This window comes from Plasmodium knowlesi (assembly GCF_000006355.2).
Source record: "Plasmodium knowlesi strain H genome assembly, chromosome: 1".
NCBI classification, from domain to species: Eukaryota; Apicomplexa; class Aconoidasida; order Haemosporida; family Plasmodiidae; genus Plasmodium; species Plasmodium knowlesi.
Genome location: NC_011902.2, coordinates 75,325 through 88,556, shown reverse-complemented (window position 1 = coordinate 88,556; position 13,232 = coordinate 75,325). Strand labels below are relative to the sequence as shown.

The following is a 13,232-nucleotide window of genomic DNA, read 5'->3' as shown; positions in this document are numbered from 1 at the left end:
TACGCATTTTTGAGCTACGCATATATAATAAGCCTATACAACTAAACAGTTGCCAAAAAATTTGGAATATTTTTCGACATTTTTGCAAACTTGGACGAACCCTTTACATTTTTTGAATACTTAAAAATAAATCCTCCCGTGTGAGTAAAAACAACCTTGCGACATTGTAGAAGAAGGCACGTTGCTATTTTACCATTTCTTTTTGTAAAAAATGAATTATACAGTTAAGGGACTCCTCTTTAGCGTTCTTGTGAGCGCGGCCTGCAAAATGGATGTACTCTGCCTGGAAGGTAATGGTATTAACAACAATAACAAATCTTCAAGTGAAAATTACCATAACGACATGAGCATATTTGCTGAAAGAAGTGACAACAAAGGATGTACAGGTGACATCGAGCAGAGGTTAATAAATGGAGAGAAGTTCCTAAGTCAGAATTATAAAATTGAAAATCCAGAAAATCTTAAAGATTATATAAACTTAAAAACGAACCAATTTAGGGAGTACATATTGCATTTGTTCAAATCGAATAGCGTTGCTTCCAATGATTTTTACAAAGTTCTTTTTGACTGTGCCAAGGTGTCATCGGCAAAACCGTATTTAATAGACATATGTGTAAATAAATATATGAAAAAACACAACATTGATTTTTCTCCAACGTGTTTAAGTTGCTTTTCCTCCTTCATCGGATGTACCTTTATTTCATGCAACAAGCAATGCGCAAAGGACCAGTGCAATGAAGAGTGCAAAGCGTGCAGCGAGAAAAACTGCTTCAGAACTTTGTTAAACTGTACCAAGCTGGACGCTTTGCCCGACCCATGTAAGTAGGGTAGACTAGGTTAGACTAGGTCAGACCTGTGTTAGGCTTTGTCAAACTTTGTGAAACGTTTCCAGACCCATCCCCAACGTTACTCCGATTTTCCAAAGAATAAATATTCCTTCCGACATGGACGCATGGACATGCCCCTGCGTCATGGTGTTGATGCATACGCGGGGAGATGTATCTGCGTCCCAAGCGCATACTTATGATGAGGATGATGAAGAAGATGACAACTCATTCTCCATTCCCCCGTTATTTACAATGTCCACTGAGCGAATACATTAGCATTTTGCTCGGTTTGTTAAATTTTATCTTGCCAATCGTTTTATCTGGACAATTTTTTTTTTTATGCGTGATGTTAGAATTCAATTTATTGAAGTGTTTTTTTTTTTTTTTTTTTTTTTTTTTAAATTGGTAGTTTTTATTGCTGTTTTTGAAAAACAAACGCACAAATTATTTAAAACAAAATATAGATTATAAAGTTTTTATTATGTTACACAAATGGGGATAATAAGAAAGTGTAGCAAAAAGAAAAAAGAAAGGCCACATCACATGTGTATTTGTTTTCACGTGTGTTTTAGTGGCCACATGGTGATGCGCTAAAAAATGAAAAAAAAGGGACAAATTTGGAAATTTTTTTTTTTTTTTTTTTTTTTCCGAACTGATCATTCGGAACAAAGTAGCAAAAAAAAAAAAAAAAAAAAAAAAAAAAAAATTACAAACAGGAATTGAATTAGAGTAGTGGTACAAAAATTTATTAAAGAAAAATGCAAAGGGAGAGAGGCCACATCTTCTTCTATTTCTTCATGCGAATGGAATTCCAATTTTATCCAGAGCTTCCTCCATTAAATGAACCAGCGTTTCTTCCGTGTCTTCCCTTTCGAGTCGTTCCTTTGAAGAGGAAAAATTAAAAAAATAAATGACGGTTTGGCGGTAGGCCTTGCAGTTGATTTTTTTTTTTTTCTTTTTTTTTCACACAGGCAAGTGAAAATTAGGTATCCACTTGTTCTCCCATGGTAATCCTCCTATTATAATTTGCATACATTATCAATTTCCTTTTTTATTCGCGAAAAGTACTGCTCCATGAGGGACACGAGATTTTCCGAGTAGTTTTCCCTGTAAAAGGGGAAGTTGGCATGAATGAGAAAATATGTATCCACATCAGCATTCACATCCGTGTCCGTATCTATGTGTATATTTTTCCACTACGTATGAGTCGTTATAAAGAAAGAAAAGAGGATTTCCCTCTTCCCTTTTTTTTTTTTTTTTTTTTTTTGATGCATCCTATTCTTCTATTTCTGGAAAACACTCAACATATTTACCTAGTGATTTTCTCATTTTTAATTATTTTAATAATTTCGTTGACTTTATCATCTACGTCCCGTAGGATAATCTTTTCTGTTTTTATTCTCTCGTTTATTTCATTTTGGACAACCGATTTGATGTTGGCAATTTCATTCTAGTGGGTGAGTGAATTTAGTGTATAAAGGTGATTGAGCATTCATGGGTGGTTCACGTTATATTGTATTCTTTCGTTGATGTACATGTATGTAGGAATGATGCGCATGTGATGAGAGCACATCAACGGATGGAAGGGTTTTACGTCGTAAAATCTTCTGAGTGATTCTTCCTTTTCTTGCAATAATCCATACTCCTCGGTCATTTCTTCCCTAAAGGGGGGGAAGACAAACAAGTGGGCAGAATATGCTTAAGCATGTAATCGTATGTATACGTATGTGCATGAGCATTATTGTAATGTAGTACTTCAGTAAGCTAGTCTTATTTTGAAAATCTTTTATTAATTTTATTTTGAGTTTGTTCCATTCTTCCTTTTCTTTGTCTATGAATTCTTCAGCCCTGTTGGGAAAAGTACACAACAATGATGGACACATGTACAAGTGAACAAATGCAAGTAATTCATCTTCAAAAATTGTAACCTTAGCAGAGGGATTGGGGGGTCATATCGACCAGGGATACATTTATCCACACTACTACGCGATTGCTTACTTCTTCTGAAGGATTTCTAGTTTTTTCTTGTGGTCATTTTTGAACTCTTCCAATTCAGTCTTGTAATTATTAACGTCCACTTTGATGTCGTTCAGCTGCAGGTACATATACATATGCATTGAATGAAAAAGAGGGAACATCTGTTTATTACATAAGTGCCCAATGAAATGAAAAAAAAAAAATAACCATTTCATTTTGATGGGCATAGGGGGGCAATTGGCCTATACTCTTGTGATAGACTCCACTGCAGAAATATGTTCACTGCCCTTACCTTTTCATTTAATTTTTCGAAGGTCCTATTTGAGTTTTCGTTCATTTCTATCAGTTTCTCCTCCAGGAGGTTGATTTTCTCGTTTAGTTTCTTAAAAATGTGAAAAAGAGGAAAGTGTGGCAGTGTTCGGACAAAGTATATATTATTTTACTACGCATCATGCATTACACATTTAGGATTTTTTTTTTTTTTTTTTTTTTTTTAATTACCTCAATCTTTTCATTTTTCTGCAATTCGATGCTAAAGTGTAGCCCGCTTAGTCTTTTTTCAAGTCTCTGCAACCTTTCCTGTGAGTGGGAACACACCAGGGGTGGGTAAGTGTAAAAATGGATTTTAATAAGTTTTGGGTGACTTTCTGTGTGGGTGTATGTGTGAAAGGGTCACTGCTGGTGAATCCACTGGCAGATATATTCGCAGGTGGATCTGCTCCAATGAGCTTTGGTGTCCTACGCTGCTGTGCTTGCTTTGGCTGAGGGAGAACTGTTTGCTGTAGATTCCGCTTTTGGCTAAATCTTCTATACAGGAGGAAGAGCGTGGTGGTAGGGGAGAGTAAGTAAAGTCAGCATACATTGGTATGGGTGGCACATGAAAAAATGAACGCATATTTGTTCAAGTGGCAGCCCTCCGCCCCGCGCGTGACTAAGAGGAAGTTGCATCATTTCATCTTCTCGATTCTTTTTACCCATTTTAAAGTATTTCATACATGGGGGGAATTATGTTGCATAATAGAGAACCTGGATTGACTACCCTCTTTTTTGCAAATAAATGTGTGTATATATAGACATTCGGACAAAATGTGCGATTATGCTACGCGGGGGGGGTGAAAATACTCGCTCAGTTTGTTTATTTTTATTTTATCTTTTTTTTTTTTTTGTCAAATTAGGACAATATTATTTCTTTTTTTTAGCTAAGTTTGTGAGCTGTTCATTTGGCCAATCATTCAATCATTTAATCATTCAATTTTTCCATTTTTTTTTTTTTCTCTATTCCGGGGATACACAATTATTTCCACACAGCCCAACGAGTGAAAGCGTTATTCTCCTTAAAAATACCCCTTCGATAGTTACTTTAAAAAGATTATGCGTACAGAGCTGGAAGGAAGAAACACAAGCGAAAAGAAAAAAAAGTAGCAGCTGGCAATAGTGGCGCAAAAAAAAAAAAAAAAAAAAAAAGAAAAAGAAAAAAATTGCTTTTCAACACCTACGGGAATTATTCAAAGGGGGAAAATAGAATGCTTTCCTTGGGGACGGGAAAATTGTGGCATGAAAAAATTCCCTTTTGCTTTTAGGCTTCACATTTTCGAAAAGAGGATGCAAAAAGAGGGAAATTATATTTCGCATTACCCATACCATGCCGTACTGTGTTATATTTCACTTCACTCATACATGTTTTTCTCTATTTTTTCATTTTTTTAGCATCGGGTACAGCCTTTACGGAGTACAACCGCGATGTGTAAGGGTGTTAGCGCCCAGTAACGCAAGAGTGCATACTTTGCATGGTTCATTTGTACATATGTACATATATACTTGTGCGTGTCTGCGCTAGCCGTACGTTGTGCGCTTCTCCCTTACCCGTCTGACAGAGTACCAACCTAAGCACTGAGTTCAGCAGGTACCCAAACTTTCTTGTCTTTTTTATTCTTACATTATGCGTACAAAAAAAAAAAAGAGGAAAAAAAATTAATTTGTATCTTTAATGGGGTAGTTAACTGTTCGTTGTAAAAAATAGAGGGTGAAGAAAAAAAAAAAAAAAAGAAAAAAGTTCCTATATAAAATTGGATAGTTTACTGCCCCGTTCACTGTGTGGTATATGGCTTGGTAAACTGCTCCGTTTGCACCTCCGCATTATACTCCGTATGTTGAGCCCCATATTGCACGATATGGCATTTGATGCGGCACATGCGAGAAACGGAGAAATGACAACAAGGCGTTTGTATTGATAGCATATAAACAATATATAGCATTGGAGAGGTGAAAAAAAAAAAAAATTATCTATATAAAAAAGTTAAAATAATAGTGTGTCGTTGGAAAATGAAATGTAGATTGCTATGTGCTACACATCTCATGCGAGAGTAGTACAGATGTAAGATGTACCTTTCCTTGGGCATTTCCCTCTGTCCATACGACGCAGGCATGCATGAACACACGCATATATATATTCATGCAAATATGTTTATTTGTACATGTCTATATGTATATGCGACCCCGTTTTCACTGCGCGTTCTTATTGCACTGAACTACGACTTGTGCACGGGGGAAGGCAGCTCAGGTACACATTTAATTCTTGCACACATGTACTAGCACAATGGAACAACTAAATTGGGATTAGTTCATCACCTTTGCATGAAAAATTAATTATATATCTATATATAAAAACAGTGTAACAGTGTGGAAGAAAAATGGCAAAATGGTAAAGGTAATAATAAGATGGCAAAAAAACGAAATTTTTTTTTTTTTTTTTTTTTCAATTTTATAGACCAAACATAACAGTAGACATTGAAAGTGGTGTCTTTAAATTGTGGCATGGAATGTTCATGATGTGCTATCCCGCGAGAGAACACTGGTCCTAAGACAAAGGCTCGCGCACTCGCACATTAGCACTTGCTTAAACAAAGAAACAAGAAACAAGAAAAAAAAAATATATATATATATAACGAATTAATCTTGTAGTTTCATCACTTGAACCCTTTTGCACCAATTCACACATGAATCTTAATGTGCAAAAAAGCATACAAATCAAAGCAAATGAATTGTTTCTTCACAAAAGTGATATTTTTTATTTCAGAGTAGATCTTCCCAGTTCTCAACAATTTCTTCAACTGGCTCCACTTCCTCCTTGGCGTCATTCATACCAACCGTGAAGTTTGCTTCTTCGTTTTGATTATAATTCTGCGGCTCATTGTAGTCGTTCGAAAATCCGGTGTCATTTCCGTATAAGAAATAATTATCGGATACGTTCACGTTTTTCAAATTAACAGTCTTGTTTATTTTGTTCAGTTTATCTATCAGAGAATAATCTGCATTTTCTAGGTGTTCATTCAGTTTTGTGATATGTACGACTGCCCTTTTGGATGAAATCCAGTTGAGCCAGGGTAGCCAATTTTCGGGATCATTAGCAAGGGTGAACTGATCTCCAAATAGGATAACTCCTCTTTTAGCTCTTGTCAACATGACATTCAATCTTCTCGCATCTTTTAAGAACCCTAATTCGTTATTTGCATTTGATCTAACAGCAGAAAATAAAATTAAATCTTTTTCCTTTCCTTGGAAACCATCGATGGAGTCAATTTCTATTCGGCATGCTGCCTCATATGGGAACGCATCCTGAACCGCTTTCTTCAACTTCACTTTCTGCGCATCATAAGCTGTTAAAATTCCTATTTCGTCGACGGATACGCATCCCTCATTTACAATAGATTTTAGCACAGCGATTAGGGGCTCAATTTCGTACAAATTAAACTTGGAAGTACCGTAAGCATTTTCAAATTTACTTCCTGGTTTTCCAAGAGAAACATCTATGAATGCTAATCTGCACTTTGGATTTGGCCATAAGAAACCCTTAATAATTGGTCGATTTTCCTCGGTGACATTTTCAGTCTTCAATTTGTTATCATAAAAATGGATATTTGGAAAGGTACAAATACTTAGATGCATACGCCTTTGAGTGGTTAGTAAATGAACGGGGGCGATTTTGGCCATGACAAATCGTTCTAGTAGGGATCTATCTAAACCTAATTTGGTAGCATCTGATGATATGATAGTTGGTGGTAATTGTTTGTGGTCTCCAATCAGGACCAAATTAGTGCAATTGTGTCCCAGCGGGATTAAGTTCGAAGGTTCAATGGATTGTGCGCATTCGTCAATAATTACTCTTTCGAACTTTTCATTGTCAAATATTTCATGTCCTGAACCGACACAGGTGGCTATAACAACGTTGTACTTTCTCACCGCTTCCAGGAATAATAGAGCTTTCATAACTTTGGCTTCCTTTTGTAAATTATTTTTTCTCAACTTTAGGAGATCCTTATATCGGTGGAAATCCATGATGGCTTCTTCATGAAAATCGCTGTCACTTCCTGCTCCCACTCGAACTGCTTGAATGTTTCTCTTTTTGAGTCCTTCGACAAGGTTATTAGCTGCAACGTTGGAATCTGCCACAGCCAGAATTTTCTTGTTACTATTTTGCCTGTGCCAGCTGTCAATTATGGCACAAGCAACATGGGTTTTTCCTGTACCGGGAGGTCCTTGCACAAGGGTTAGTCTTCTAGTTAGAGCACTAAGGCAAGCCAATTTTTGCGAATCGTTTAGCGGCAAATTTGTTGGCAAATTGATGGATTCGATTAAATATTGATCAATATCATCTGTGTGTGTTTTTCCAATTTGTTTGTTCAGTGCATCGTTAAGTAAATCTCCGTAGGGGTTCTTTGCTTGCCCACTGTACTGGGTGAGTAAATCTTCTTGTGCATTATTTTTGGACGATTCATTATTGTGGAAATCCATCTTAATCTGTTCATGCTCAGCAATTTCGTGGTTCAATTTCCCCGTCTGTGCAATGTGCTTTGAATATTTATTGTACGAGTGGAGTATGAGGAACCGAATTTCGGGGGTAAACACGTAGGGCGATTGGTTCGTTGTTGGAATGGAACTTATAAAGGTTATGGCCCTCAGGGCTTGTAGCATTCTTTCATGTGTCACAATGTTCAATAGAAGGAAGAGCTTATACTTGCTATACTTCACATTTGCTTTTCTGGTATTTTCAGCAGAGAATATTCTAACGTTGATGTTGTAAACGGTGTTGTCACTCTTTGTACTTGTAATGGTACCGATGAGGCTGCTGGACCAGGCATCTTCATCCGTGAGCATCATGTCACACGGTTTTAGTAACACAATGTCGTCTTCTCTCATTTGTGTCGACTTCATCCATTCCTTTTCTTCCAATGTTAAGGTACAGGTGAATGATAAAATTGGCATAGTTGCACTTTTTACCTTTAACATTAACGATTTATTTTCATGCAAATATTCGAAATCTCGTTTCTCTTGAATACTCTGTGATAAATTAGCTTGAAATTCTAAGGCTAACATAATTCTGTATTTTTTATAATAATCATGAGCACACTTGGAAATAAAAATGGAGTAATCCAGCTCTACATCCTTCAAGAGGGTTATGCAGTGGAAGCAGAGTTTGTCATTTAAAATAACTACACACTCATCGATTAATTTTTCCCACAAATCTATGGACACGAGCTTATGCACATAATTGCTGTTGTCACTTCTGTTCTTTATGTACGGGTTGCAGAAGAATAGGTTGCTTGAGCTGTCTACGTAGTTTTCTCCATCTGCATTGTTGCTGTACATTCCGTGATTCTGACCGTTGCTGCTTATTCTATTCGATCTGTTCGAATGACTGCCATCCATTTTACCAGTGTTTGTGCCACTTCCCACACCCGCATTGGAATTGTTACTTTCGTTGATTTTATCTGCCTCCATTCTTCCCTCCTTGCTGACTTCCACTACAGTCGTGAGGAGCCTATTGATGTGGTCATAATTGCCATCTATGAGCAACTCTCGCAAAAGGTAAACTAAAAAAATGGACCATGCGTTACTGCTATACTGCATAATAAACTGAATGGCTAGCTTCATGGCTTTGTTCACATCCTTCTGTATTAAATCTTTTATATAATGAGCGTTCTTTCTATCTGTGGAGGATATGTACTCAATGAGATTATTTTTCACTAGCATATCGTAGGCTGCTTCGCATTTTGCCAAATTTTTGGTGGTACCATAACCGACACTTTTAGTTTTGCAGGCTATTTTTCCATTTTTCCACTCCCACTGGAGTGTACATTTGAACAAATTATACACCTGCTCGAAGTTCTCCGTTTGTTGCACTTTGTACCTTGAAGCAATGTTGTTCCTTAGCATTTGGATGCTCCCTGAATCCTGTTTCGTTAAATTGTAGGCGATAAGTTCTGTTGGATCCGTTATGACGGGTGCTGGAGGTACCATTCCAGGTGTATTCAAGCTGTTCATGTGATCTGCTCCTGCGCCTGGTCCAATATTCTTATCGTTCATTATAGGCATGCCGCCCATGCTACTTCCATTTTGGTAGTTCATAGAGTTCATGTTCAGGTTATTATTTCCTGCAACTTGACTTGCGTTTGCCAACTCCATGCTGTTTCCAGCTCTGGCGCCTGGGTTAATATTGACCGCAGCACCAGGAGTACCACTCATGGGAACACCGCCTTGTTGCATGGAGTGCATCATTGGATTATCAGCACACGAGGGGTGTAGCATCCCATCATTCGGATTATAATATGTGTTGCAATTATTCATGCCTTGTGTATTGAAATCATTATTCGAGGGATTTGTATTTTTGTAAGGAGCCGCAGCATCCATCATATTTTTGTTTTGCATTATTTGCCCTTTTCCATAATCAAATTTCCCTCCCATTTTATTAGCAACATTATCCTCGTAGCTCTTGTTATTGCTGTTATTCATCATTTTATCGAAGAGGCTGTTTTCGTGTACCTTGCCGCTATTCATGCCACCTGCTACACCTTGTTGACTAGTCATTTTTCCACTTTCCATTTCTTTAACCAACTGATCCTTGATGTCATACAAAATCATGTACAGGTTCTGTGTTGCAATAATTTCGGCAATTTTCTCATGTACATGTATTCCCATGGAGTGATACATTTTGTTGTTGATTTTCCATTCTATGCTGGTGCAATACATGTTATTATTGTTCATTTGTGTTTCCATGTTTTTATGCTCCACCTTGAGAATCACATTTAAGCTGTTGATCATCCACTTGGTCATTTGGTCTATCTCTAAAACGGAGATGTTTTTTAACTTTTGTAGCATTTTTTTCACGCACACCTTTTTGCTTAACTTCTTTGTGCTATGTGTCCCCGTAACAGTAATTTTTTCATCATTAGGGAAAGACCATATGATTGAATATTTTATTTTGTCATTTTCGGTTACGAATTCTTCGCGCGACTCTGCTTTGAGGTAATTCTTTCGTATGTAGAAAAGAGTTAAAATGTTTTCATCCTTATACATGTATGTTACGAATTCGTTAAAGTCGTGAAATTGAAATGCATCTGCCTCCATATTTGCGAAGGGCGTCGAGGTCCTCACGTTGCAGCTTTGTTTGCTTCCGCTGTATTGCTCGTCCATAGGAACATTTAGACCGCTCATGCTTCCTGCGCTGTTCACGCTATTCATGCTGTTCATGGTGTTCATTTGACTCATCGTTTTCATACTATTGGAGGAGGAGTAATTTGCGTACGATTCGCTCTTTTTCGATTCATGCGCGTTCGCCTGGTTGGCGTCATTCATGTAGCTGTTCCTCTTGTTATCGTAAGACATGTTTCTCGTCGTATTCATCATTGCCCCGGGAATTGCTTTCTCATTTTCCCTTGAGCTTTTCATTCCGAGCTCGGGGCTCTTTGCGCTGTGCATATTTGGCACATTCTGCACATTTTGCATACTTTGTATATTCTGCATATTTTGCATATTTTGCATATTTTGCATATTTTGCATATTTTGTATATTTTGCATGTTTTGTATATTTTGCATATTTTGCATATTTTGCATATTTTGCATATTTTGCATATTTTGTATATTTTGCATGTTTTGTATATTTTGCATATTTTGCATATTTTGCATGTTTTGCACATTTTGCATACTTTGCATGCTCTGCATATTCTGCACGCCATTTACGCCGATGTTGCTCATGCGGCCTCCGCCCATGGTCGTGTTCGCGCCATAAGACATCATCTTGTTATTTCTGCTCCCGTCCATGTGCACGGACTGATTCTCCGTTATGCCCCTTAAATTATTTGCATTTTCCTGGATGTACTCATTTTCCCCCATTGTATTGTCAAAATTTTCATTCATTTTTTCGTCTTTGCTTTTCATCATGCTGAGGGACTTGAACGCACCCGAGCTGTTGTTGCTGTTTCTCCTGTTCCTGTTGCCGCCTCTCCTGCTTCCCCTTTTTCCACTTCGACCGGTGCCGCTGTTTCCGCTGGGCGTACTTCCGCTAGGATTGTTTAAGCCAAGGTTAGTTTCGTCAAGGTTATTTCCGCTTGCGTTATTTCCACCAGCATTATTTGCATCTGTATAATTCACACCTGCATTATTCGCACCTGCATTGTTAACGCTTGCATTATTCGTACCGACATTATTCCCACCTGCATTATTCACACCTGCATTATTCGCACCTGCATTGTTAACGCTTGCACTATTCGCGAGGGCATTATTCGCACCTATGTTGCTGTTTCTTCTACGACCACCTCTATGACCCTTAGAGCTCCGACCGTTTCCGTTGCGTCCATTACTGCTTCGACCATTGCCGCCCCGTGAGTTCTCAGTTCGGTTGCTATTTCCGGTATTTGCGCCAACGTTTACATCATTGTTGGCACCTTCGCCTTTTCCGTAAGAATCCTTCGCACTTAGTTTGTTCATCATGTCACTGCTGTTCATGTTAATATTGGGATCAATAGCAACCCCAACGTTTTTATTTAACTCTGCCATGCTGACATTACTATTAACTAAATTATCTGATGTTTCTCTCTTGAAATTGTTCTGTTCATAACAGGCACTTTCACCACCCTTTTTAAGGTTGCCATTGTTCACGGTGCTCAAATTCGTGTTATACGTAGATATATTTTTCTTATTTGAGGTATAGACATTCCTTCCAGTGTACCTGACGGTGCTGACTCGGCTCTCCTTTAGGTAGTTAAATCGTTCGTTGTCTTTTATGCTCATGCTCTTTATCCCTTCCATGTTTGTTTTTTTACCGCTCATGCTGTTGCTTCTGCTATTTCCAATTCCGCTCATGCTGTTTCTTGCATCTCTGTAGTTTGTGCTTTTCACCTGATTATTATCTTGATGGACACCGCCCGATGTATTTCCACTGTTGTTATTAATGCCGCTTTTAGCATTATCCATGTTGCTTATCACATTGTTGGCACTGCTTTGGGGGGCCAAGCCGCTGTGGCCATGCATACTTTCCTCCTTTACGCCTTTGCGCAACATATTATCCTTACTAAAGCTACTCATTTTGGTGTTGTGCTGAATGCTTTTACTACTTTCATTGACGGGTTGTATGTTGGGGCCATTACTGTTCAAGGGGTAACCTCCTCCCCCTCTGTTTTCCTTCACGCTCGAATTCATATAATTCGCATTTGTATTTAACTTGGCTTCGTTTAGGGAGTAACTGGATTCTTCATATTTGCTTCCCGCTTCTCTGTTGATTTGGTTTGGATGGTGAGTTCGATGATTCGACGAATAGATATGGCTACTGGTGTACTTGCTGCGTCCTACTCCGATAACGCTATCACCGCCTAGTCCACTACCGCCAATACCTGCACCAACATAACTGCCGGAAGATACCTTGCTTCTGCTTTTGCTGCCATGGCTGTATCGTTTACCGAAGGCAGAACTCCTGCTGCTTTGCTTAAAGTTTGCAAAATTTTTAACATCACTGGTATTTTTACTAAATGCAGAGATGTTATTATTATCTTTTAAAACATTTTCATTTTCGTTATTCTTATTCATATTTATGGAACTCGAAAATTTTCTATTCATTTTATATTTTTTATAAGTTGTGCATACAAAAGCATTATAGTTTTTCTTGTTCGAACAATTGCTTAAAATTGATTTATTGGTTTTTTTGGGATGCGATAACGTAATATTATTGCAATTGTGAATGTACGCATACGTAGGCTTTGTCAGGGTACTCGATGCTGATTTCAGCAGGTTAATTAGGGAAAAAATGTACATGTATCGGCAGGATGCTAACGGTTTTTGTAGTCTTCTTAAAATCATGTCATATGGGGTTTGTTGGAAAATGCTCCGAATGTGTTTCTTCGCGAGTGGTTCCTGGACACGCTGGAACAGGAAAATGATGAAAGGAACGGGAATGAATGCTTCTGAATACTCCTGATTGCTTTCACTCGTGTGTGCCGTGTCAGAGCGAGACAATTTTTACTACTCGCTTAGTTCAAATATAGCATGCGCGTATGAATGTGTGCTTGCGTAGGTGGTCACAGGGACGCATATATATACACTATGCAAAGAAACATATATGCATGGGTATGGCCTCTTGCATACCTCTACTTGCCGGCG

The 13,232-nt window shown here is 38.0% G+C and overlaps 3 protein-coding genes across 3 annotated transcripts; 1 reads left to right on the top strand and 2 right to left on the bottom strand.

Moving 5' to 3' along the window:
• Positions 1-211: 211 nt before the first annotated feature.
• Positions 212-826, top strand: PKNH_0101900 (uncharacterized protein; the record flags this gene model as incomplete). The annotated part of the gene is made up of 1 exon (XM_002257478.1): positions 212-826. The coding sequence occupies one exon, from the start codon at positions 212-214 to the stop codon at positions 824-826; it is 615 nt and encodes a 204-aa protein (XP_002257514.1).
• A 796-nt stretch (positions 827-1,622) lies between these two features.
• PKNH_0101800 (conserved protein, unknown function) lies at positions 1,623-3,782 on the bottom strand (the record flags this gene model as incomplete). Its single annotated transcript, XM_002257477.2, has 10 exons — positions 1,623-1,709; positions 1,862-1,934; positions 2,141-2,277; positions 2,422-2,488; positions 2,583-2,675; positions 2,826-2,920; positions 3,097-3,186; positions 3,306-3,383; positions 3,547-3,611; positions 3,779-3,782. The coding sequence occupies 10 exons, from the start codon at positions 3,780-3,782 to the stop codon at positions 1,623-1,625; spliced, it is 789 nt and encodes a 262-aa protein (XP_002257513.2).
• Positions 3,783-5,876: 2,094 nt separating this feature from the next.
• On the bottom strand, positions 5,877-12,932 carry PKNH_0101700 (erythrocyte membrane-associated antigen, putative; the record flags this gene model as incomplete). Its single annotated transcript, XM_002257476.1, has 1 exon — positions 5,877-12,932. The coding sequence occupies one exon, from the start codon at positions 12,930-12,932 to the stop codon at positions 5,877-5,879; it is 7,056 nt and encodes a 2,351-aa protein (XP_002257512.1).
• Positions 12,933-13,232: the final 300 nt, after the last annotated feature.